The sequence below is a fragment of the Protopterus annectens genome, chromosome 5.part0, assembly GCF_019279795.1.
Source record: "Protopterus annectens isolate FY-2018-M chromosome 5.part0, PAN1.0, whole genome shotgun sequence".
In the NCBI taxonomy this organism is placed as follows: Eukaryota; Metazoa; Chordata; order Ceratodontiformes; family Protopteridae; genus Protopterus; species Protopterus annectens.
In genome coordinates this window covers 1,171,028,253-1,171,049,208 of record NC_056735.1, presented here as the reverse complement: position 1 = coordinate 1,171,049,208, position 20,956 = coordinate 1,171,028,253, and the positions used below count along the sequence as shown (strand labels likewise).

General features: G+C 43.7%; 1 protein-coding gene across 1 annotated transcript in view; it reads left to right on the top strand.

Annotated features, from left to right (window-relative positions):
• XRN1 (5'-3' exoribonuclease 1) overlaps window positions 1-20,956 on the top strand; it is a 2,408,514-nt gene that overhangs the window by 171,608 nt on the left and 2,215,950 nt on the right. The window contains exon 6 of the mRNA XM_044071018.1: window positions 4,510-4,595. Coding sequence (XP_043926953.1) covers window positions 4,510-4,595 — 86 coding nt within the window. The remainder of the gene's footprint in view (window positions 1-4,509; window positions 4,596-20,956) is intronic.

Below are 20,956 nucleotides of genomic sequence, written 5' to 3'. Positions count from 1 at the left end.
AAGATGCCATTATTGCCCATTAATTAATAAATACTGGTGAATAGTTTGATATTAATGGGTATCATTTAAAAATTAATAGGAAATTTAATTGCAACAGTGTGGGGGTAGTTTATGGGGCATTGTGCCAATGCTGTCATACATTTTATATAGGTAAGACGGAACGTCAATTGAAAAATCGCATATATGAACATAGCTATGAAATTAAATGCAAACAAATGACTAATCCACTTTTTAGACTAATTTCTGAATAGCCTGAACATTTTAAATTTATTGTGATTGAGCAAGTGAACAGACTTCCTAGGGGGTGGTCGTTGGCAGCTATGGTTGGAGAATAAAGAATTGTATTGAATTTTACGTCTGAAAGCAGTGGAATGGCCTGGATTAAATTAATTGGCATCCATTGGATGCATTTTAAAGTTAAAGGTGTTATGTAGATAATGAAAGTTTAATTATACTAATATTTTTTTCATATTTTTATATATGTATACATTAGGGTTAATCTCCTGTTTTGTGTGTGTTCTGATTTAAATGTTAATTGGAATGTTGTCAGGTGAGTGTTTTCTGTATATTGTTTTATTGTTAATTTGTTATCTGAAGAAGTCTTATTGTCCAAGACGAAAACGCTTAGTTGAATACATTGGATTTGTATCTTTACGTCTGGGTTGTTTCTTTTTTTGTGCCTTAATTATATGTAACTCATTAAATTCTGGACAAGTACCAGAAACATTAATATATGTAATGTGTTCACTTGAGTGACCTAATGGAATATTTGAAGAAAAAATTAAATTACTTTGCAATAATATATGCATAATGCGTAATCTCATAATCTAATTTGATAGTAGTAATTGGTGATTTATTATTGCTTATGAATTTATAAAAAGCTTTTTGTTGGAATTATTTCTGATCAATTTTTGTCCATACAGTTCCTTAGATATCCCAATATCCAGTTTAAGCTTCTTGCAAATTACATTGAATTTCTTCTTCTTAGTATCAGTTGGAAGCATCTTAAAAGCTGTATAAATTCCCCTTTTCTTTCAGTACAATCTTTCACCGTTTCTCATGAGAGAGCTGTAGTAGTATCTGAGGTCTCTGGTCCCAGCACTAACCCACTTTGTCTATTCACTTACCAGTGCTGGGGTTTGTCAGAAGTGAAATCATTTGGTGGAAGCAACAGATATACCTAAATCCAGGTTTCCTTTCCAGTGCAAAGTAGTCAGTCGCCACAGACACCTCGGACTTTGCTTGGGGAATAGTTTCAGGAGGGATGAAAGTACAAGGTGAGTGGGCCACTAATGACAGTTGGAAGCACATAAATATAACTGATAACTTGCTCTGATCAAGGCACTCAACTGTCTGAATCATCTTTGGTCCCCAGGACCTCCTCACGTTGTTACAGACACTACAATACCACAGTCATCTGGTAAGTCAGTAAGCAAGGAGGAATCAGGTTATACCCCTTCTGGTGGCCTGCCATATTAGCTTGGGATATAGCCACAGCGTAATCTCACTCTACAGGGAATCCTACATTCTGGGAGAGCAAAATTATGTGGCATACAGGCTGAGCAGGACAAGGGTGGACTCACATAAATGTAAACCAGTTTAGGGGGTCTTCTAAGATTCAGTCCACCTGTGTGGAATTCCTCAAGTAAACCCATTTTTGAACAAAGTTAGCTGCTCCAGTACTTCATGCAAGATGGCCTGGAAGACGGATGCCTTTTCTTTTCCTTGGAAAAGAATGTTACTGTATGATCTTCCACCCTTTCCACTAATATCCAGAATACTTCTGAATATCATTGTGGTGACTCATTTCTTGCCCAGGCAGTTGTAGTTCTCTCTTCTTTTGGAAATTATGAGGGGTAATTACCACAAACCTCCTCACAGACTGGATCTTCTCACATAAGAGAGCAGGGGTGTTTGATGCATCCAGGCACTAATCAACTTCATTTATCTGCCTGGATGATAAGGTCTTAATTTCCTTTAAGCACCTGTTTTATGCAGCAGGTACTACTATAGGCAAGAAAGCCTGTTACTAGAAATCATATATTAGCAAATGGAAAAGGTTTTCTAATGGGTGCCTGCAACATAACCAACAGCCATTCATGGCTAGTTGTTCTATGGATTTCCAGTCTTTGTGTAAGTTACTATCCTGTGACCTTTCTTACTCATCTGTCAAGATTGATTTGTCAGCCATTTCAGTATGTCGTCCATGGATCCGCCTCTTTCAATGCATTCTTATGTCAAAATGTTTTGTATGAAATGCCTCCAAGAAAACCAGTGGCCAATCTTTGGAATCTTAATTTTGTGTTAGAGAAGATCACGTTTGCTCCTTTTGAACTAGCTAACATGGCTGAATTGAGTTTCTTAACATTTAAAAAAAAAAAACATTTTTACTGATTACTCTGACCTTTGCAAGAAGGGTATTTGAATTGTAAGCTCTTACGAGTTTGCTGTCTCTCATTTTCTATAGGAACAGGGTTTGCCTAATGTGGTATCCATGTTTACTTTAAGCTAAGCTGTCCATCTCAGCATTTTCTTGATCTCAAAAATGAGGGAGAAAAAGTACTGCATACCTTGGATGTCCAGGCAGCTTGGGTGCTGTCTTAACAGAATTAAATCTTTCAGATCTTCTGATCAGTGGTTCATTTCTTGTGAAGATAAGAAGGGACAACCTGTGTCAAGATGGTTTACAAATGATTGTCTAAGGCTATTACCTTTTGCTATACTCACCACAAGAAAACTGTTCCAGGAAGGATCAAGGTGTACTCTACCAGGGTCATGGCTTCATCTATGGCCTTTTGGAAAGGGGTTGATTCTAGAAGTGTTCTAGAAGCTACAACTCTAAAACATTCTTTTACAATGCACTATAAGCTTTTCTATGCCTAGATCAGCCTTTGCAAGGTCCATTCTCCAGGGGCCCCTGGACTCTTCTCCTTCACCTCCCAAATGTAGTAAGGTGATCTAACCATATACTAAGGCTACTGCAGCAATGATCATTATGATGAACATAGTACAGTTGTGTAAGTAAACCTACTATAGCAGTAGATGTTTAGATGACCACTGCTGCAATAGCTGCTCTTTCTATCGCCATTCTTTTTTGGCATGTTTATGCCAGGGTGTGTGGATTTATTTTTTTGTTCTTCCTAGCATTGTACTTTCAGTGCTCAACCTCTGCCTCTCTTTTTTGGAGGAAACCTTGTAGGGCTTGGTGCTGAAATTAACTTTTTGTCAGCTCAGCTTGAGCTGCGTGACAGTTTAGAGACGCCTGGAAAGTGCCCTATAGCTTTGGAAGCTAGCTGGCCAGCTGTTGTATCCTTGGCAGGATACAACTCGTAATAGCAAAGGTACTGAAGCAGTTATCATTCGAGCATCTACTGTTATGGTAAGTTTTCTTTCACAGCTGTACTTTCTTCACCTTGTTTTTACTGTGAATAGATGTCCATCTCCTCCTTTTAATTTGTTCCATTTATGGCCACTTTTGGTTTCCTTGCTTTCTATTGCTTTTTACCAGTATGTCTATGTTGTATTGCGAGTATAAGATGCTAGTTGTTGTTTGTTTTTTATTACTACTAACATTATAGTAATCCCTTACCTACCTTCATTAGCTAAAATCCCCTCACTTGTCCACCACCCATTGGGACTGTGCTTGACATTGGGGTCTGCCATGGTTGCCAGCACAGTCTGGAGCAAGCATTATTTCCATAATTATCCTAGTTTTCTCGTATTACTTGTCTTGCAGTGCCAAGTAAAACTAGTATCTTTTGGTGTTTTCTTGGCTGCTGTCTTATTAGGACAATTCAGTGTGTGCATTGGGTTGTGCTACTAGGCTTGTAATACAGGAGAACTGTCCTTCAAGAGAGAAGACATGGCCATCATCATTCCTTCCTGGTAACCTTTTGAAATGTTGGGACCTGCTAGAGTGTGTGTCAAAACGTGGAGACTTAAATGGCCAAAAGATCGGACTTAAACTAAGTCTGTGATGTCATTTCTCAAAATATTCCCTTTTCTCTGAGGCATGGTGATCTAGGAGTTGGTATATATAAGTTTGGGTGGTGTGTGTGGAAGTGGAGGGGGCAGGGTGTGCCTCCGCTCCCCCGCCCACAAAAAAGTTTTAAGAGCAGTTTTCAAGATTTGCTCATCTCATGTGTTTTGGTCTTTTTTTTTGGCTCCTCACATTCGGCATTTCTTCCTCCCCTTAACTAGCTCATCTTAAATGTGGGGTTACCACTCCAAGAATGATCACCATTGGATGTGATGAGATGTCTTGCCCCTTTTTTAATGCTCTGTTCTCTGCAAACTTCCTTTTCACATTATTCTAAATGACCTCTTGTTTTTATCTGATTTTTTCCTGTGATGCAGGCAATTGCATGAATCAAAAATGTGGACATCTAGATCTTGAGCAGTAGAGCTGTACTGAAGTATTTTGAGATGAAATGTAATTGCTGTGTAGTTTTGTATGTTTATTAATTTTTTCTTGAATTTGTGTTATAACTAATGTTATATTTTTAATAGATAATGCTGGGATTAACAACTCATGAGTCTCATTTTTCTCTCTTACGAGAAGAAGTTCGATTTGGAGGCAGAAAGTCTCAGAAGAGGTATGATCAGAGTTTAAGCTTTGCAAGTACATATGTGGACTACTACTATAATTTTTACTTGCACTCTATGTTAATAGTAAAGACAAGTATTACGTAGTTGAAAGAACCTGACATTTGCTGTAAAAATCTTGTATTTGTATTCCATTTCCTCACTTATGCACTGTGAAATTCAGATAGTCATTTAATTTCCACAGTCCTCTTGAGCCTTCTACAAAGGTAGTTGTCTGTGCTAGAGCTAGTTATTTATCTTTACTTAAACAGAAAGAAAAATAAAACAAATTTTAAGAGCTGTAACTCTGATTGTCTTGTTTTTGTTAAATTAACCAGGTAGCATAATAAGGCCATGTCAAACCCAGATTTGATGAATATGCTTCACCTCAAAAAATCTAGATCCCTCAGAACCACAAGGGCGGGAGACTTAAACCTTGACACGGTTATAAATAGAACGTGCTGGAGGGACAGATTCATCACCCAGAGACTCCCTATGCTGTGGAACAAAATCCCGGTACATGTGAGGCAGAGCACCTCGCTGGCCTTGTTCAAGAGGAATCTTGACCAATGGATGGGAGATCGCAGATATACCCCAGGGATTACTTCAGTGTCACTGCTTGGCAGAGGCACAGAAAAATGATAGGCATAGTTTTTATTCAAACTAAAGGGGTGGCGAAAGCCACATAACTATGGTCTAGGCTTATAAATGCCCTTGGGCAGGTAGCCTAGTATGAACCTATGAACCTATGAAATGGGGTTAATTTTGAAAATGCTTTGATCCGATGTTAATCTTCATTCATTCATTCCTTACTGATGGGTGTCTGTTCCGTCCTCGGAGCCAAGTCTGCCTTATAACAACTTGTGCCACCCAAAAAACTCTTGAGCTAAGCTTTTTACCCATAGTACCCTCTACACCCTGTTACCTTGGATCTCATTTGCCGCGTAGATATCAAGACGTGTCAAGCCAGATCTCAGGTAAGTACTTTAAAAACTTATTCTAAAACTTTTTTTCTACACATTTTCTCTTTTTTACTTTGATAATCCCCTTCTTCTGTTAGTCTCTAAACTTTTACTCCATATTAAGCGTTTTTTCCTGCTTTCCTTACCAGCTTGGTAATCTCAAGTACCATCATTGGTACAGGCCTTCCCTCGCTCTACCTTCTTTCTCTTTACCTCTTGAGCTAATCTTAATACTGTTGTTGGTATCCCTTCCCTTTTCTGTATTTAAAAAAAAAAAAAAAAAAAAAAAAAAAAATGCTCCTCTTATCGGTATTTTTTTTTTTTTTTTTTTTTGTATAGAGCTTGTAAGTTGTATTGTTTTCATTTGTGACAGTTATTCGCTATCATGTCTGAAAAGAAAGGGACAACAGGTTTCAAGCAATGCAACCAAATGCGGTCGCAAAATGCCTAACTTGGACACTCCTGTATCTTGTGTCTACTGCCTGAGTGTTCCGCTCCTCTCTATTCAACTGCCTTGCGAAATTTGTAAAGGGGTTCAGTTCTCATACCCTAAATGAGAGAAAGAACAAATTAATTCTGAAAGCCCTTCTAAGAACTCCTTTTTCAGAGGCTATTTCTGGGTTCGAGGGCTCACCCCTCCTGAGAAAGGGCATAAGAAAAGTCACTCGGTCCCTTCTTCACTTCATTTCTAGTGACAAAAGAATCATCTGGAACAAAACCGAATATACCTAAATTGGCACCAACGACTTCGGCTCCGAGTCCTCAACCGCTCTCTGTGGTGCCGACCTTGGTTCCAAGCCAACGATCCTTTACTTCAGTGCTGTCTTAAGTGACACTACCTTCGGCACCAGCCACTGTATGGATACTGCCCACTGCACCAACCATGGTTTCTACTAGTGCTTCAGCCCCATCCTATTCAACACCAACAATAGTGCATCCAACACCAGTCACCTCCCTTCTCCCTGTACATCTTACTGGTCCTGAGACCATGGTGCCGATAGGAGAAAGTGTACCTCTGACCCGATACTCCCCTATGGCAGATCCATTCTTTGGGCAGCGATATAGCCCTTTTTTGGAATGGCCCGATTCTCTGTCGGGGATATTTACCCGATTCTCCAAGAGCCTCTCTGAATTAGACGTGGTGTGACTTGTAGATCAGCTCCTGGCGGCCAACGAGATTTCAGCACCTTCCAGCACTCCACTTCCAACTGGAGTTGGGAGTTTTTCTCCACGGACTCCTACATATTCCCCTCCTTTGACCTCGTTGCAGGTATCGAAGCACCCGGCACAGACGCCTGTTCAGATTCCCACTTCTTCGGTTCCACTGGTGGACCTCACCATGGTTCCAGAGTCGACCCTTTGGTAATCGGCTCACTTGGAGTCGAGCCATCCTCTAGATCGTGACTGTGCTGCCAGCACTGTGACTATTTTTTTTTTTTTTTTTCCTGTGGTGCCGTCTACTACATTTCCGGGAGTCGTGACACTACTAAGTTCTCTTGGGGCTCCTTCCTTGGGAGTGGGTTTATTGGAGCGGGGTGTGACTCTGGTTCTGAGGTTGTCCTTCTCGGTTCCATGTTCCCACCCCTTTTCAGGTGGGCCTGCTTTCCAAGCGATGGAGAGGGCCTTTGCTTCAATAGGCAAACCATCTTCTGAATACCAGATATGTCCTCCCTGTGAACCGCAGCTGACTCAGACCATCACATCTAGACATCAAGCACAAGAGCCTCAAGATATCCTAACACAGGGTGCCCTGTCTTCAGCATCCTCGTCAGAAGCCCCTGCTGAAGAGGTACTACGTAAGAGATCAAGCAAGAGGAAGCACATGGACTCCCCAGAAGAGTCCCTCACCGAAGATATAGACTACGATGAAGGGGAGGGGTCCCCACGGTTGTCCCCTGAGGATGTCTCCTTTGGAGACGTACTGGAAATTGTAAGGCAATTGTAAAGCAGCGGGGAGACTGGAAACCCACCAACCCTTTCTTCTGAGGAGTCTGTATTCTTGCAGGCTTTTTGTGCTTGACCCTCTACTTCTTGGGTGACCCTGTCTGCAGATGAACTAGTCCAGCTCATCGTGCAGCATGCATGGAAGTGTCCTGAAACTGTTGAACCAATCCCCTGGAGACGAGACAAAAATTTTCCCCACCTGAAGAAAGTCCACATTGGTCCAAAGGCCTACTGGTAGACGCTATGATATTGACAGCGGCCACTAGGAAAGAGCTCGCCAAGGAGAGCCAGACTGTGTCCACCCCCCCAAACAGGGAGTCTTGGGCGGTGGGCAGGTTAAGGAAGTGAGTGTTTCTCCTTGACCTGTGCCATTCGGTCCCTGAATTACTTGGCACACTTTACTAGGCTTCAGAGCCACCTAAACTGTGAACCGTCCTGATCCTTAGCAGGAGCAGTTTCTGATGAGGTACGTGACAAGGTTGTCTCGCAGCTTGCGACCCTGCAATCTCATATCCAACTCCTCCATGTGGTTAATTTCTCACGCTACAGAAGGGGCGGCTAGAGCTGCGGGTTCAGGCGCTGTCATGCTATGTCACACCTGCATGCTTCTTTTTGACTTTGCAGACCCATTTAAGTCTTCCTTTCTTGACGCTCCGGTGGAAGCTTCTTCCTTTTTTGGCCCAAAAGTGAAAGACACATTAGCCAAGTGTGAAAAAGATGTAAAGACCCCTTTCTGCCATGGGTGTGATTTTTATACCCCCCAACGATCCAACTGAAGGAATCTGAGGAGTGGAAAGATGTGGTACAAGAAATCCCAGGGTCCTTTCCATGAGATGCGTGGTGAGTTTACTCCCCGGGGCAGAGGTGGTAACTCATCGGGAAGATGCCCCTACAGAGGCAGAAGGGATCCGCATAACTAGGGATCCAGAGATTCCTTCTCTGGACAGCCCTATCAGCGCTCTTGAAGAGCGGCCAGATTGCTTTCCTCTGGAAGCATTTGGGAGACATTTCTCTCTGCACTACCCTGCCTGGCAAACACTAGCCACAGATTCTTGGGTGCAGAATATCCTAGCCAGAGGTGATCGTATACCTTGCCCAAAGCCATTAAGACAAATTCCCAAAATTCCACCCAGTGAAAGGGAAGCAGCAGCTCAAGCGGTAAGAAAGCTGTCTCAAAAAAGAGTTGTCCAAGCAGTCCCACCAGACCAAATAGGATCTGGATTTTACTTGAGATTCTTTTTAGTGCCAAAAAAGACAGGGGACTGGAGACAAATTTTGGATCTCAGCATTCTGAACAAATTTGTCAACCAAACAAAGTTCTGGATGGTCACAATTCAGTCTATCCTATCCTTCCTGGAGAAAGATGATTGGATGTGCTCAGTAGATCTTCAGGATGCATATTACCACATAAAAATGGACAAATGCTCCAGAAGATTTCTTTGCTTCTGGCTGGGAGCCAATCATTACCAATTCTGGGCACTGCCCTTTGGACTCTCTACAGCCCCCAGAGTGTTCACCAAATGCATGGCAGTTGTAACAGCTCACTTGAGACTGCAAGGATTCCGAGTGTTTCCGTACCTAGACAATTGGCTCCTTACCACCCCCACCAAGCGTCTACAGCCTTAAACTACACTCTAAAACTAGCAGAATACCTAGGAATCTCTGTAAACAGGGAGAGATGGAAGTTGACTCCATCTCAAACTTTGGAATTTATAGGAGCAACTTTCGATACCCAGTCTTGCCTAGTCTCCCTGCCAGATCACAGATTAGAAAGACTGAGGTCCCAACTTCGGGTGATACTCTCTCAAGACAAGGTTCCAGCTTGGGCTGTCCTTTAACTTTTAGGATCAATGGCAGCATCAATTACAGTAGTCGCCCTAGCAAGACTACACATGAGACTTCTTCATTGGGTCCTGTTAACACAGTGGTCCCTTTCGCACCATCCTGTGTCTTTTCAGATACGCATAACAGAGAGATGCAAACAAGATTTAACTTGGTGGATGAAGCCAGAAAAGGACCTGTATAGTCGCTCTTGCTCTTGCTCCCCATCTCAGCCCAAGGTCACAGTGACCACAGACACTTCCCTGAATTAATCTCACACCTGCAGGGGTTGATTCACCCAAACATGTCCAGTCTCAAGCTGACAGCTTTGTTTCTCCACTTCCAGTCATTGCCAGGCAGAATAACCTTACCTCCCCGGTACGGAACATCCACCAGGAAAATCTATTTTAGCAAGTGGAAGAGATTCCTTATTTGGTGCCGGCAGAGAGAACTAGACCTTTGCTCAGTTCCTGTTAGTGTGCTATTGGATTATTTGTCAGGTCTTCTTCATTCAGGAGCAGCAGCCTCCACCATTCGAATACATTTGGCTGCTATTTTGAACTTCCATAATGGATAACGAGTCATCCTTACTCTCTCATATCTCTGTAACCCCTTCTTGAAAGGGTTCTCGCATGCAAGACCACCCTTCAAAGAACCGATCAAACCTTGGAGATCAACACTAGTCCTGCAATCCCTGACGAGATACCCTTTTGAACCTGCTGCCACTTGCAATAAGTTCTTATCCTGGAAATCCCTGTTTTTAGTAGCCATCACCTCAGCAAGACGCATGTCCGAGCTTCAGGCCTTGTGCATAAAATGCCCTTACATGGTCTTTCATAAGGACAGAGTATCATTTCGGACTAACCCTTCCTTTCTGCTCAAAGTTATTTCAGAATTGACAATTAACCAGACAACTGACCTAACAGTCTTTTTTCCAAACTACTCAAATAAAGGAGAAATACTGCCTTCATCTGCTGGATGTACATAGACAATTACAATTTTATCTGGACAGAACTAAATCAGTACGTAAATCAGACCAGTTTCCTATTCGGGTCCTAAATTGGAGAAACTCTGTTTCTAAAGCGACTTTATCTAAGTGGTTGAGAAACTGTATATGCTTAGTCTGCCAACATAATAAAATTCCTCTAACGAGCAGGGTGAAAGCACACGCCACCAGATCAGTGGTGACTTCTGTAGCTTTTCAGTCAAAGGCTTCAGTGGATATTTTTGCAGATGTAACTTGGGATACCCCTCATACCTTTATCACTCATTACAAATTGGATTTGCTCTCCAGGTGGAGAGCATCCTTTGGTTCAATGGTACTCTGGAACATCCTTCCACAAACGTCTACCGGGGCATAAAGTAGCTAGGAACTCTGTCCCATCAGTAAGGAATGAACAAAAATTAACAACATCTGATAAAGAAGTTATGATGTTCATCGTGCATACAGCTGCAGTCATAACAGATGGGTTTTCCTGCCGTCAGGCGGGTCCTCGGTCGGCCGAATTCCAAAGTCTTGGTCCGGCGTTGGTTGTCGTCACTTCCTCCCTGACGTCAGTGCGGCAGGGGTATAAAAGAACCAGCCGACACCATTTTCTTCAGTCTTTCTTGCCGCGCGGTGCCCGAAGCAGAAGCAGTTCACAAGTGCCGGTCGGCCAGCTCCTGAGATTACGAATATTTTGCAACCGAAGTCTTCTTGAAAGCTAAGTACCCGTTGAAACTTTTCTTGCCTCAGACCGATGTCAGACAAAGTTAATAATTGTATTTCATGTGGGAAGCAAATACCGCATAAGGATTTTCATTCCCTCTGCATTCCTTGCTTAGGCCCAGACCACGACGTCTCGGCCTGTCGTTTTTGTGCTACATTCAACAAACGCACCATTAAGCGTCGGGCGGAGTTCGCCCAGCACTATTTTGGCAAAAAATTTAACTACATTATGTCTTAGGATACTCCGACTCCAGTTTTGACTAAAAGACGCAAAGATAAGGACCGACACTCGAGGTCCGCGGCCTCTACCGACACCACGCCAAAGCCGACTACAGGTGGTCCGGTTCTCAGCGAGGTGCCTACGCAGCCCCTGACTACCGACGACACTTCATTGGCGGTGTCTACTGTGCCCGAGGTCGCAGGCTGTTCGGCCCACACCCCGACTACAGATGCCGAAGCCACTCTTGGCGGTGAAACTCAGAGTTTAGACAGGTCTGCCACCTCTCAAGGTGTCTTCAGGCCTTCCTCTTCTTTTTTCCATCAAGGCTTTCACCAAGTCTAAAACAGCCATGCATACTAAAAACAAACTCCACAGGGCCCTTCTCAAGGCCCCATGCCTAAAAAGCAGATGCTCAAAATGGCTGAGGACTTAATTAGTCTTATCAGGGGTTCTCAACCCCCCCCCCCCCCCGGACAAAAGGCCCAGAGTGGAGGAAGAATACCCCTCCTCGGACCAGGCCTCCATTATTTCAGAACATTCTGATGACCAGGAACATTCTTTCTCCCCTTTTGAAGATTCTGATGCAGAGGAGTCCATTCCCTCTGTCTCCCCCCCTGAGGATTACTCTTTTGGGGAAATCTTGCATACCTTGAGGGAACACTTCCACTGGGAAGGCCAAGAGTACTCAGACTCCAAGAAAAGGCTTAGGGATTTTCTCTTGCTCCCTCAGCACAGGCCTCTGGCTATACCTCCTGTCTTAGACATCCTAGATGATGTGTATTCGGAGTCCTGCCTTAACCCAGACTCTCTACCTCCAGCCCCAGTCAAGCCTGACAGGTATTACCGGGTTCCTGACTCACACCAATTCCTATACAAAAGCCATGCGGCTGACCCAGAAACCATCTCACAGGGCCCCAAGGGAATTAAGGCCTCCACTGCTAAAAATCCATTACCTTCAGAGAGGGATTCCAGAGCTTTAGAAAGGTGGAGGAAAAAGGTATACACCTCGGCCACCTTATCCATGAGGGCATTAAACTGCCAGTTCCATATGTTAAAGTACCAACAGTTTCTGTTATCACAGTTGAGAAGCAAAATGTCACAACCTGAACAACCAGAATTGAAGGAGTTGCAGGATTTGATACATTGTGCAGAACAAGTGGGTAAACATACCTTGCAATGTGGTTTTGATGCTTTAGAGGCCTCATGTAGAGCTGCTGTTACAGGATCAGTCATATGTAGACATACCTGGCTCAAAGAGCAAACCTTACCAGATCATGTCAAAGCTAAATTACTAGATGCTCCTCTGCAGAAGGATGCATTATTTGGTGTTAAAGCTGAGGAGGTATTAAAGAAAATGGAGGAAAAGGCTAAATCAATGCAAACAGTCAAAGATTTCCTACAGGTACAACCACCACGTTTCAGTAGGAATTGGCCTTCCAAAAATTGGTCCTTTCCTGCCTCGGACAGACCCCAAAGAGGTAGATACAGGCGTCCGAGGGGCAGAGGGCAAACTCAAGGATCGTTTAGAGGCAGACAATGGCAAGCACCTACACAAAGAGGTGGTGAGGATAGTTCACAGCCATTCAGAAAGCAGACCCAATGACTTTCCCCTTTGCATGCCAAGCAAGGCTCAAATGGCAGCACCTTTAGGTGGAAAACTGGCATTATTTTCGAAACACTGGCATATTGTCACAAAAGACAAATGGATCCTGGACATTATGGACAGAGGCTACAGATTCCATTTTCACACCCTTCCAAAAATGAAAAGCATGCCAAACCTGCCACACAATCAAAGGGCAGAGGCACAAAAGCAAATTTCAGATCTCATGGACATGAAAGCTATTCAAGAGGTACCTACACAAGAACAAGGTCAAGGTTTTTACTCCAGACTATTCCTGGTACCAAGGAAGGGAAAAGATTGGAGACCTATTTTGGACCTATCCATCCTAAACACATTTTTATTCGTGCCAAAATTCAAGATGCTCAAATTACAGCAGCTTCTTCCCATGCTGGGCAAGGAGTCTTGACTGGTAACATTGGACCTCCAAGGAGGCATACCTGCATGTCCCAACCAGACAGGATTGCAGAAGATACCTCAGATTTCTTGCAGGTTCAACTCATTATCAATTCTCTGCATTGCCCTTTGGCTTATCTACTGCACCCAGAGTATTCACGAAATGCCTGGCATCAGTAATTGCCTATTGCAGACTTCAAGGGATACAAATATACCCATATCTGGACGACTGCCTGATCCAAGCGGACAGCAAGCACATACTTCTGAAACATCTGGCTTTTGTAATAAAGTTGTTGAATTCTCTGGGATACACAGTCAACAAAAAGAAATCAAGACTAATACCCTCTCAAATTATGATTTTCCTGGGTGCCATCTTGGACACAAACACCCAGATGGCCTATCTCACGCCAGAGAAACAGGGGCAACTAACTCATTACTTCAGAAAACAAGCAAATCTCACCAGGCTGACTGCAAGGAAAATCCTGCAGGCTCTGGGATTCATGGCATCTTGCATCCTACTAATCCCATGTGCAAAGCTGCATATGAGGAAACTTCAATGGTACCTGAAAAACCTATGGTCTCAACACAGCCACAGTTTGGAAACAATAATACCACTGATTCCATGTCTTCAAAAGGAATTTCTGTGGTGGGCTCAAGCATGCCAAAGAAACACAGGTCTCCCATTCTGCAAACCTCAAGCAAATCAAGTCATCACAACAGACTCCTCGGACTACGCCTGGGGGGCGCACATGACGGATCGGTGCATTCAGGGCAAATGGTCCCAAAAAGAAAAGCACCTGCACATCAATCAAAAGGAAATGCTAGCAGTAATAAATGCTATTATAGCTTTCAAAAACCTTCTGCATCCAGGTCAGCTATTGATGAGGACAGACAACACCACAGTAATGTGGTACATAAACAGGGAGGAACCCATTCATACCCACTATGCAGGCTGGCCATGTCTCTTTGGAACATGGCTCTGGAATTACAAATCGAACTTCAAGCACAGTTCTTGCCAGGCAAGGAAAACACGCTGGCAGACAGCCTAAGCAGAAATATGACAGATCCACAGGAATGGAAGTTACATCCTCAAGTTTTTACAGAGGTAATTCTAGCATGGGGAAGGCCAGACGTAGATCTCTTTGCCTCCCACAGAAATCACCAATTGAAAAACTTCTGCTCAAGAACCTTTCATCCACAGGCCTGGAGAGTGGACGCACTCTTTCAGTTGGACAGCAATGACAGTTTATGCCTTTCCACCTCTTCCTCTGCTGCCCAAAGTTCTATTAAAAACCATAGCCGACAGACCAAAGATGATTCTCATTGCCCCGGTCTGGCCAAGACAATACTGGTACCCACTCCTGAGGAGCCCGACACATTCCCCACCATGGACCCTGCCACTAATGCCTCTTCTTCTGACTCAACACAACTTCAAAACTCTTCACAGTCAGCTGAAAACACTCAATCTAGCCGCATGGAAGATTCCTTGACTTCGCAGCAGACCCTACTCTCCAAGGAGGTGCAGGATGTCATTTTGGAGGCCAGAAGGCCTTCTACTAGAAAAGTATACTCCGCAAAATGGAAACGGTTTTGTGTCTGGAATGAGAAAAAGGGCCAGAATCCTGGAATACTGAATTTACCTCAAATATTACAGTATCTAGCTGGGATGCTAAAGAGCGGACTTTCATTCTCCTCCATCAAAATCCATGCCTCAGCCATTTCTGCAGAATACAACACTGATCCTCCTTTATTTTCTCACCCCCTCTTAAGACAGTTCCTCAGAGGGGCTAAGAATATAAAACCCCCAAGGAAACAACCAGTACCTGCTTGGGACCTCAATTTAATTCTAGAAAAACTGACCTTGCCTCCTTTTGAGCCAGCTGCCTCAACAGAACTGCAATATTTGTCCTGGAAAACAGCCTTCCTTCTGGCTATCACCTCAGCTCGCAGGGTATCGAACTACAAGCCCTCATGGCTGTGCAGCCTTTCATCATTTTCCATCAGGATAGAGTTTCCTTACGAACCAATCCGTCCTTTATGCCAAAGGTAGTATCCAGGGTAGCTTTGAATCAGGCTATCCACTTAACTACCTTTCACCCTAATCCTCAAAACAAAGGAGAAAGACTACTACATTCCTTGGACATCCACAGACAGCTGCGTTATTATTTGGACAGAACAAAGCTTTTCAGAAAATCAGAGCAACTCTGTGTCCTATGCTACAGGAGCTCAAGGGAAGCCAATTTCCAAACAGACAATCTCAAAATGGATATCCCACTGCATACGCTTTTGTTACTCCTTTCATGGTAAAACTGTACCAACAGGCATCAGATCTCACTCCACAAGGGCCACAGCTACCTCTACAGCTTTCCTCAGTGGGGTTCCTACCAAAGATATTTTGGAAGCAGCCACTTGGAGTTCTGTGCATACCTTCTCCAAGCACTATCACCTACCACTATACTCCAAATCTAGAGCAGGCTTTGCCACTGCAGTCTTGCAGGGCATCCTGGCTCCTCCTAGTTCCACCTAGTGCCTACCACCCCTTTTTTAGCTTTGGGATTCAACCCATCTGTTATGACTGCAGCTGTATGCACGATGAACATAGTACAGTTTTGTACCTACCATAAATGTAGATGTTAGAATGCTCATACAGTTGCAGTCCAGGTTTCCCTCCCTCCTTCCCCTCTTGGGACAGGCCTAATGGCTAACACCTCTTCATACAACCTGTTTGGGGTATTCATTTATGGTGTATTTGCTTGCAACTACTGTTTTTTTGATTGTATTGCATTGCATTATTACATAAATTTATGTATTGCCTTCCTTCTGGGGGCACCTGACATCTGGGGCAAGAAAAACTGAAGAAAATGGTGTCGGCTGGTTCTTTTATACCCCTGCCGCACTGACGTCAGGGAGGAAGCGACGACAACCGATGCCGGACCTAGACTTTGGAATTCGGCCGACCGAGGACCCGCCTGACGGCAGGAAAACCCATCTGTTATGATTGCAGCTGTATGAGCACTCTAACATCTACATTTATGGTAGGTACAAAACTGTACGTACTTACCACCACGTTCCATCTGTGTTGGTAGTCTTCATTCATTCATTCATTCATTACTTCCCACTCTCCTCCCCCCTACAAGGGGCTCATGGACGTCCTGATTTGGTCCAAATCCCGCATTAGGGGACATGCTCAGAAAAAGCCTCTGCTTTCTTTATCATGGGCAAATTTGATCTAATGTAACAGGGAGAGGGACACTATAGGTAAAGCTTAGCTCGTGATTTTTTGGCTGGCACGAGCTTGTTATAAGGCTGATTTTGTCCGAGGATGGAACAGACACCCATCAGTAATGAATGAATGAAGATGAACAACACAGATGGAACATTATGGTAAGAACGCAACTTCTTTTTTTGTAGCTTGTAGCTAAGGATTAGTTTCCACCTAGAACATATTAATTTTTTGCCACCCCCCCCCCCCCAAACAATCCACATGTCGTCTAGGTAGGAATCCAATATTTTTTTTAAGAACTCCTGTATATCAGTCTTGATAGAGACTTCCCAAAATGTATATGTGGAATGGAACAGTGTGACGACTTTGACACCCACTTCTGTGAGTTACATTACCCCTCCCCTTGTAGTCCCTTACCTGTTTTGGAGGCCATACAGTGGGTATAACAAGTGTACATACCCCTGTTGAAATGCCAGGTTTTTGTGATATAAACAAATGAAGCCACAATAAATCATTCCAAAATTTTTCCCACCTTTAATGTGACCTATAACCTGTACAATTCAATTGAAAAACAAATATGTTGGGGAAAAAATATAAAAAATAAAAAACTTACAATAAGCTGGTTGCATAAGTGTGCACACCCTTAAATTAATACTTTGTTGAAGCACCTTTGATTTAATTACATCATTCAGCCTTCTTGGGTAGGAGTCTATCAGGATGGCACATCTTGACTTGCCCCACTCTTCCTTGCAAAAGTGCTCCAAATCTGTCAGATTGTGAGGCCATCTCTTGTGCTCAGCCCTTTTCAGGTCATCCCACAGATTTTCTGTTGGATTTAGGTCTGGGCTCTGGCTGGGCCATTCCAAAACTTAAATTTTCTTCTGGTGAAGCCATTCTTTTGTTGATTTGGAAGAGCTCTCTGATCGTGTAGCCCAGGCAGGTATGACCCTAGCCCTGAGTAGCATTCTGCCATCACCCAGAATGATGACGCAGTACAAGGACAAAATGATTGACTTCAACAATTGGCTAAGCTTCTGGTGCCATTCTAAAGGGATCCAGTACCTGTCTGCCTGGGATGACATAGTCAACAGACCACAATGCTTGGTCAGAGATGGCCTGCACCTGTCACCCCTGGGATTCCGGATACTGGCTAAGGCTCTTGCCACCCCTATAGTGCCTTTTTTAGGCAAGGTTCAAATGACAAATTCACCACCATAACAGGAACAGGCAAGCAAAAACTGAGGGTGATGCTACTCAATGCTATAGAAGTATAAATCTCAAAATGCACTCACTCGAGGCACTCCTTAAAATGGAGAACATCGATATCTGTGCAGTGACTGAGACCTAGTTCAAGGCTCCAGAGAGCACCCCTGCACTACCAGGCTATAACTCATACCACACTTTTCGGCCATGTAACCTGGACCGGAACACCAAAGGCAGAGGTGTGTCCATATTCATTAAGGATATCCACACCTCCAGGCTAGTTGCTCAGCATAATGCAGCCAAGGTTATCCAAGTGCAATGAACTCTGGGCAAAATTGCAATCCATATTGTAGCTTGCTACAGATCACCCACCATGCCCCAGGATTCCCACTCTTTTCTTGATGTACTGGAAGATATTAGGGTTAAACCAAACACACTAATAAAGGGCGATTTCAACTACCCCACCATTAACTGGGAAAACTACTCATGTACCAACTCCTTCACTCAATGCCACCCCCATTAAGGAAACCATGGTAAAAAATTTCTCCAAAGCCATCTTCATGCTTAAGACAGAAGTGGTGAACTTCATGACACCCATGCAGATGGACAATACAGTTATGACTACTGAATCCTACATAATTGCACTTTATAAGCACTTACATGAGTGCATGGATCGTGCTATTCCAAACAGAACCAAGACGCTATCCTCCAAAAAAAGGAAGCCAATCTGGTGGTCGCCTGCCATAAACAAACTGTACAATAGAAGGAAGAAACTGTTGCAAAAGAGTAAAATCCCAAGAGTGGAGGAGCTCCCTGGTCAGCCTCAGTAAGAAGCTGCGATCCCTGATAAAAATCCTCCAAAGCTAGTTTCGAAAACAAAATCATCACCGATTCTAAAGACAACCACAAAGCATTCTATAGCTATGTCAAGAATCTCAATGGCAACACTCAGATCTGCTCTGAGTTACAGCACAATGGCACTAAATATACAGACCCAACTGATAATCCTGGCAGATAGGTTCAGTGCTAACTTTACCCCCCTCTCACCCCCTAAAGAGCCCATCTATATACTGGAAGAATGCAAAGTTCCTGTAATCACGACTGTACAGGTAAAAACCACATTCTCCAAAAGCCAAGAACACAGCATCCATGGGACCAGACAACATCCCAGGCTGCGTTCTACACGAACTACAGAACGAACTGGCACCCCACCTAAGTACCATGTTCAATCATAGCCTCACCTCAGGCTTTGTGCCTGCTGAATGGCACACAGCGACGGTTATCCCACTCCACAAGGGGGGAGCCACCACGGACCCCGGGAACTACCGCCCCATTAGCCTGACGAGCCTGGTCTGCAAGGCCGTGGAATGCATCATCATGGAACTTATAACAAAGACATTGGTAATATCCAAACACTGGGGCCCCACCCAGTTTGGGTTTGTAAAAGGCAGATCATGTCTCCTAAACCTGATAGACTTCTTTGAAGCAGTCACCAAAGCCGTAGACAAGGGTAAGGTGGTTCACACAGCCTATCTAGATCTTGCCAAGGCTTTCGACACCATCCCCCCCCTCGGGAATTATAGATAAACTCACTAAACTAGGTATAAATCCCTATGTCACAAGATGGGTTGCCAACTGTCTCACTGAAAGAACCCACACTGTGAAAGTAGCAGACTCAAAGTCCGACTTCAGACCAGTGACAAGTGGAGTACCACAGGGTTCAGTCCTGGGTCCTCTCCTGTTTGGTATCTACTTCTCTGAAGTACAGGCTAACACAGAAGGTCTTTGGCTAATGAAGTTCGCAGATGACTGCAAACTAGGAGCCATAATCGAAACTCCTAACGATGTGGACATTCTACAAAACGGCCTCACTGAACCAGATGCCTGGTGTCAATGCCATGGCCTCAAGCTCAATGCCAAAAAGTGCATTGTCATCCCTTTTGGTAAAAACTCTGTACCCATGAACTACAACATAGGCAGTAGTATAACACCGAAAGTGTGATAAGAGACCTTGGGACACGTGGACAGTAGTCTCTCCTTTGATAATCACATCGCCACAGTAGTCAGGAAATCCTTCTATGTGGCACACCATCACAAAAGGTTTCTCATCCAGAAAAAAAGAGGTCATTGTTCCCCTCTAATCATCACTCGTTGTACCCATTGTAGAGTACAACGCCCCTTTTGGTATGTACCTCACAAGACATCTACAACAACTGGAAAGGCCGCAGAAATACCTTACAAAGAGCATTACCGGCCTCAAACAGATGCCCTACACAGACCGTCTCAAAAAAACTCCAGCTTTACTCCGTCGCATATAGCCTACTCAGAGGTGATCTCTGACTAACATACAAAGCTATGTCAAACCCAGATCTGTTGGACATGCTCCACTTAAAGAAATCCCAATCCGTCCAAGCTACACTCTCTAGGGACCTAAACCTTGTCACCACAATAAACAGAACATGCCAGAGTGATAGATTCCTGTCCGAGAGACTTCTCATACTCTGGAATAAACTACCTATCTATATCATTCAAAGCTCCTCATTAGCACTCTTCAAGAAAAATCTTGATGATTGGATGGGAAATAGGAAATTCACCCTGGGGATCACCTCTGTGTCTGTGCTCGACAGTGGCACAGGAAAATAATTTTCTTGGGTGGCAAAAGCCAGGGTACCTTTTAGGCTGGCCTTGTATAGGCCCCACGGCCAATAGCCTAGTACCTACCTGTGAACCTATGAACCTATGGTTGGGGCCATTGTCGTGTTGAAAGGTGAAATTCCACTTCATCTTCAGATTTCTAGTGTACGCCTCAAGGTTTTGGGCCAAAAGTGACTCGTGTTTGGAACTGTTCATAATTCCCTCCACCTTGACTAAAGCCCCAGTTCCAGCTGAAGAAAAGCAACCCCAAAGCATGATACTGCCACCACCATGCTTCACCATTGGGATGGTGTTAATTTGGTGATGCGAAGTGTTGTATCTGAAGTAGTTTACTTCATTTGTCTTAAACCTGTTGGGTCTTCAGATCCGCATTAGATCTGACACGGCCGCATTTTCCAACTATGGCTTCATTCTCCTCCCCTTACACATAATACCCCCTTGTCTCCCTTCAGATCTTGTTTGCCACCTGAGAGGAAGCAGCATGGTCCAACCTTCAGAGCATTTGTGAGTTTTTTCTGAAGTAGTAATTTGTCCCTTTTTGGTCTCTCTTTACCTAATTTCTCTTTCAACTCTTTTCCATACCTTCTTGGAGTTCTCTGTAGAACAAAAAAAAAAAAGTAAC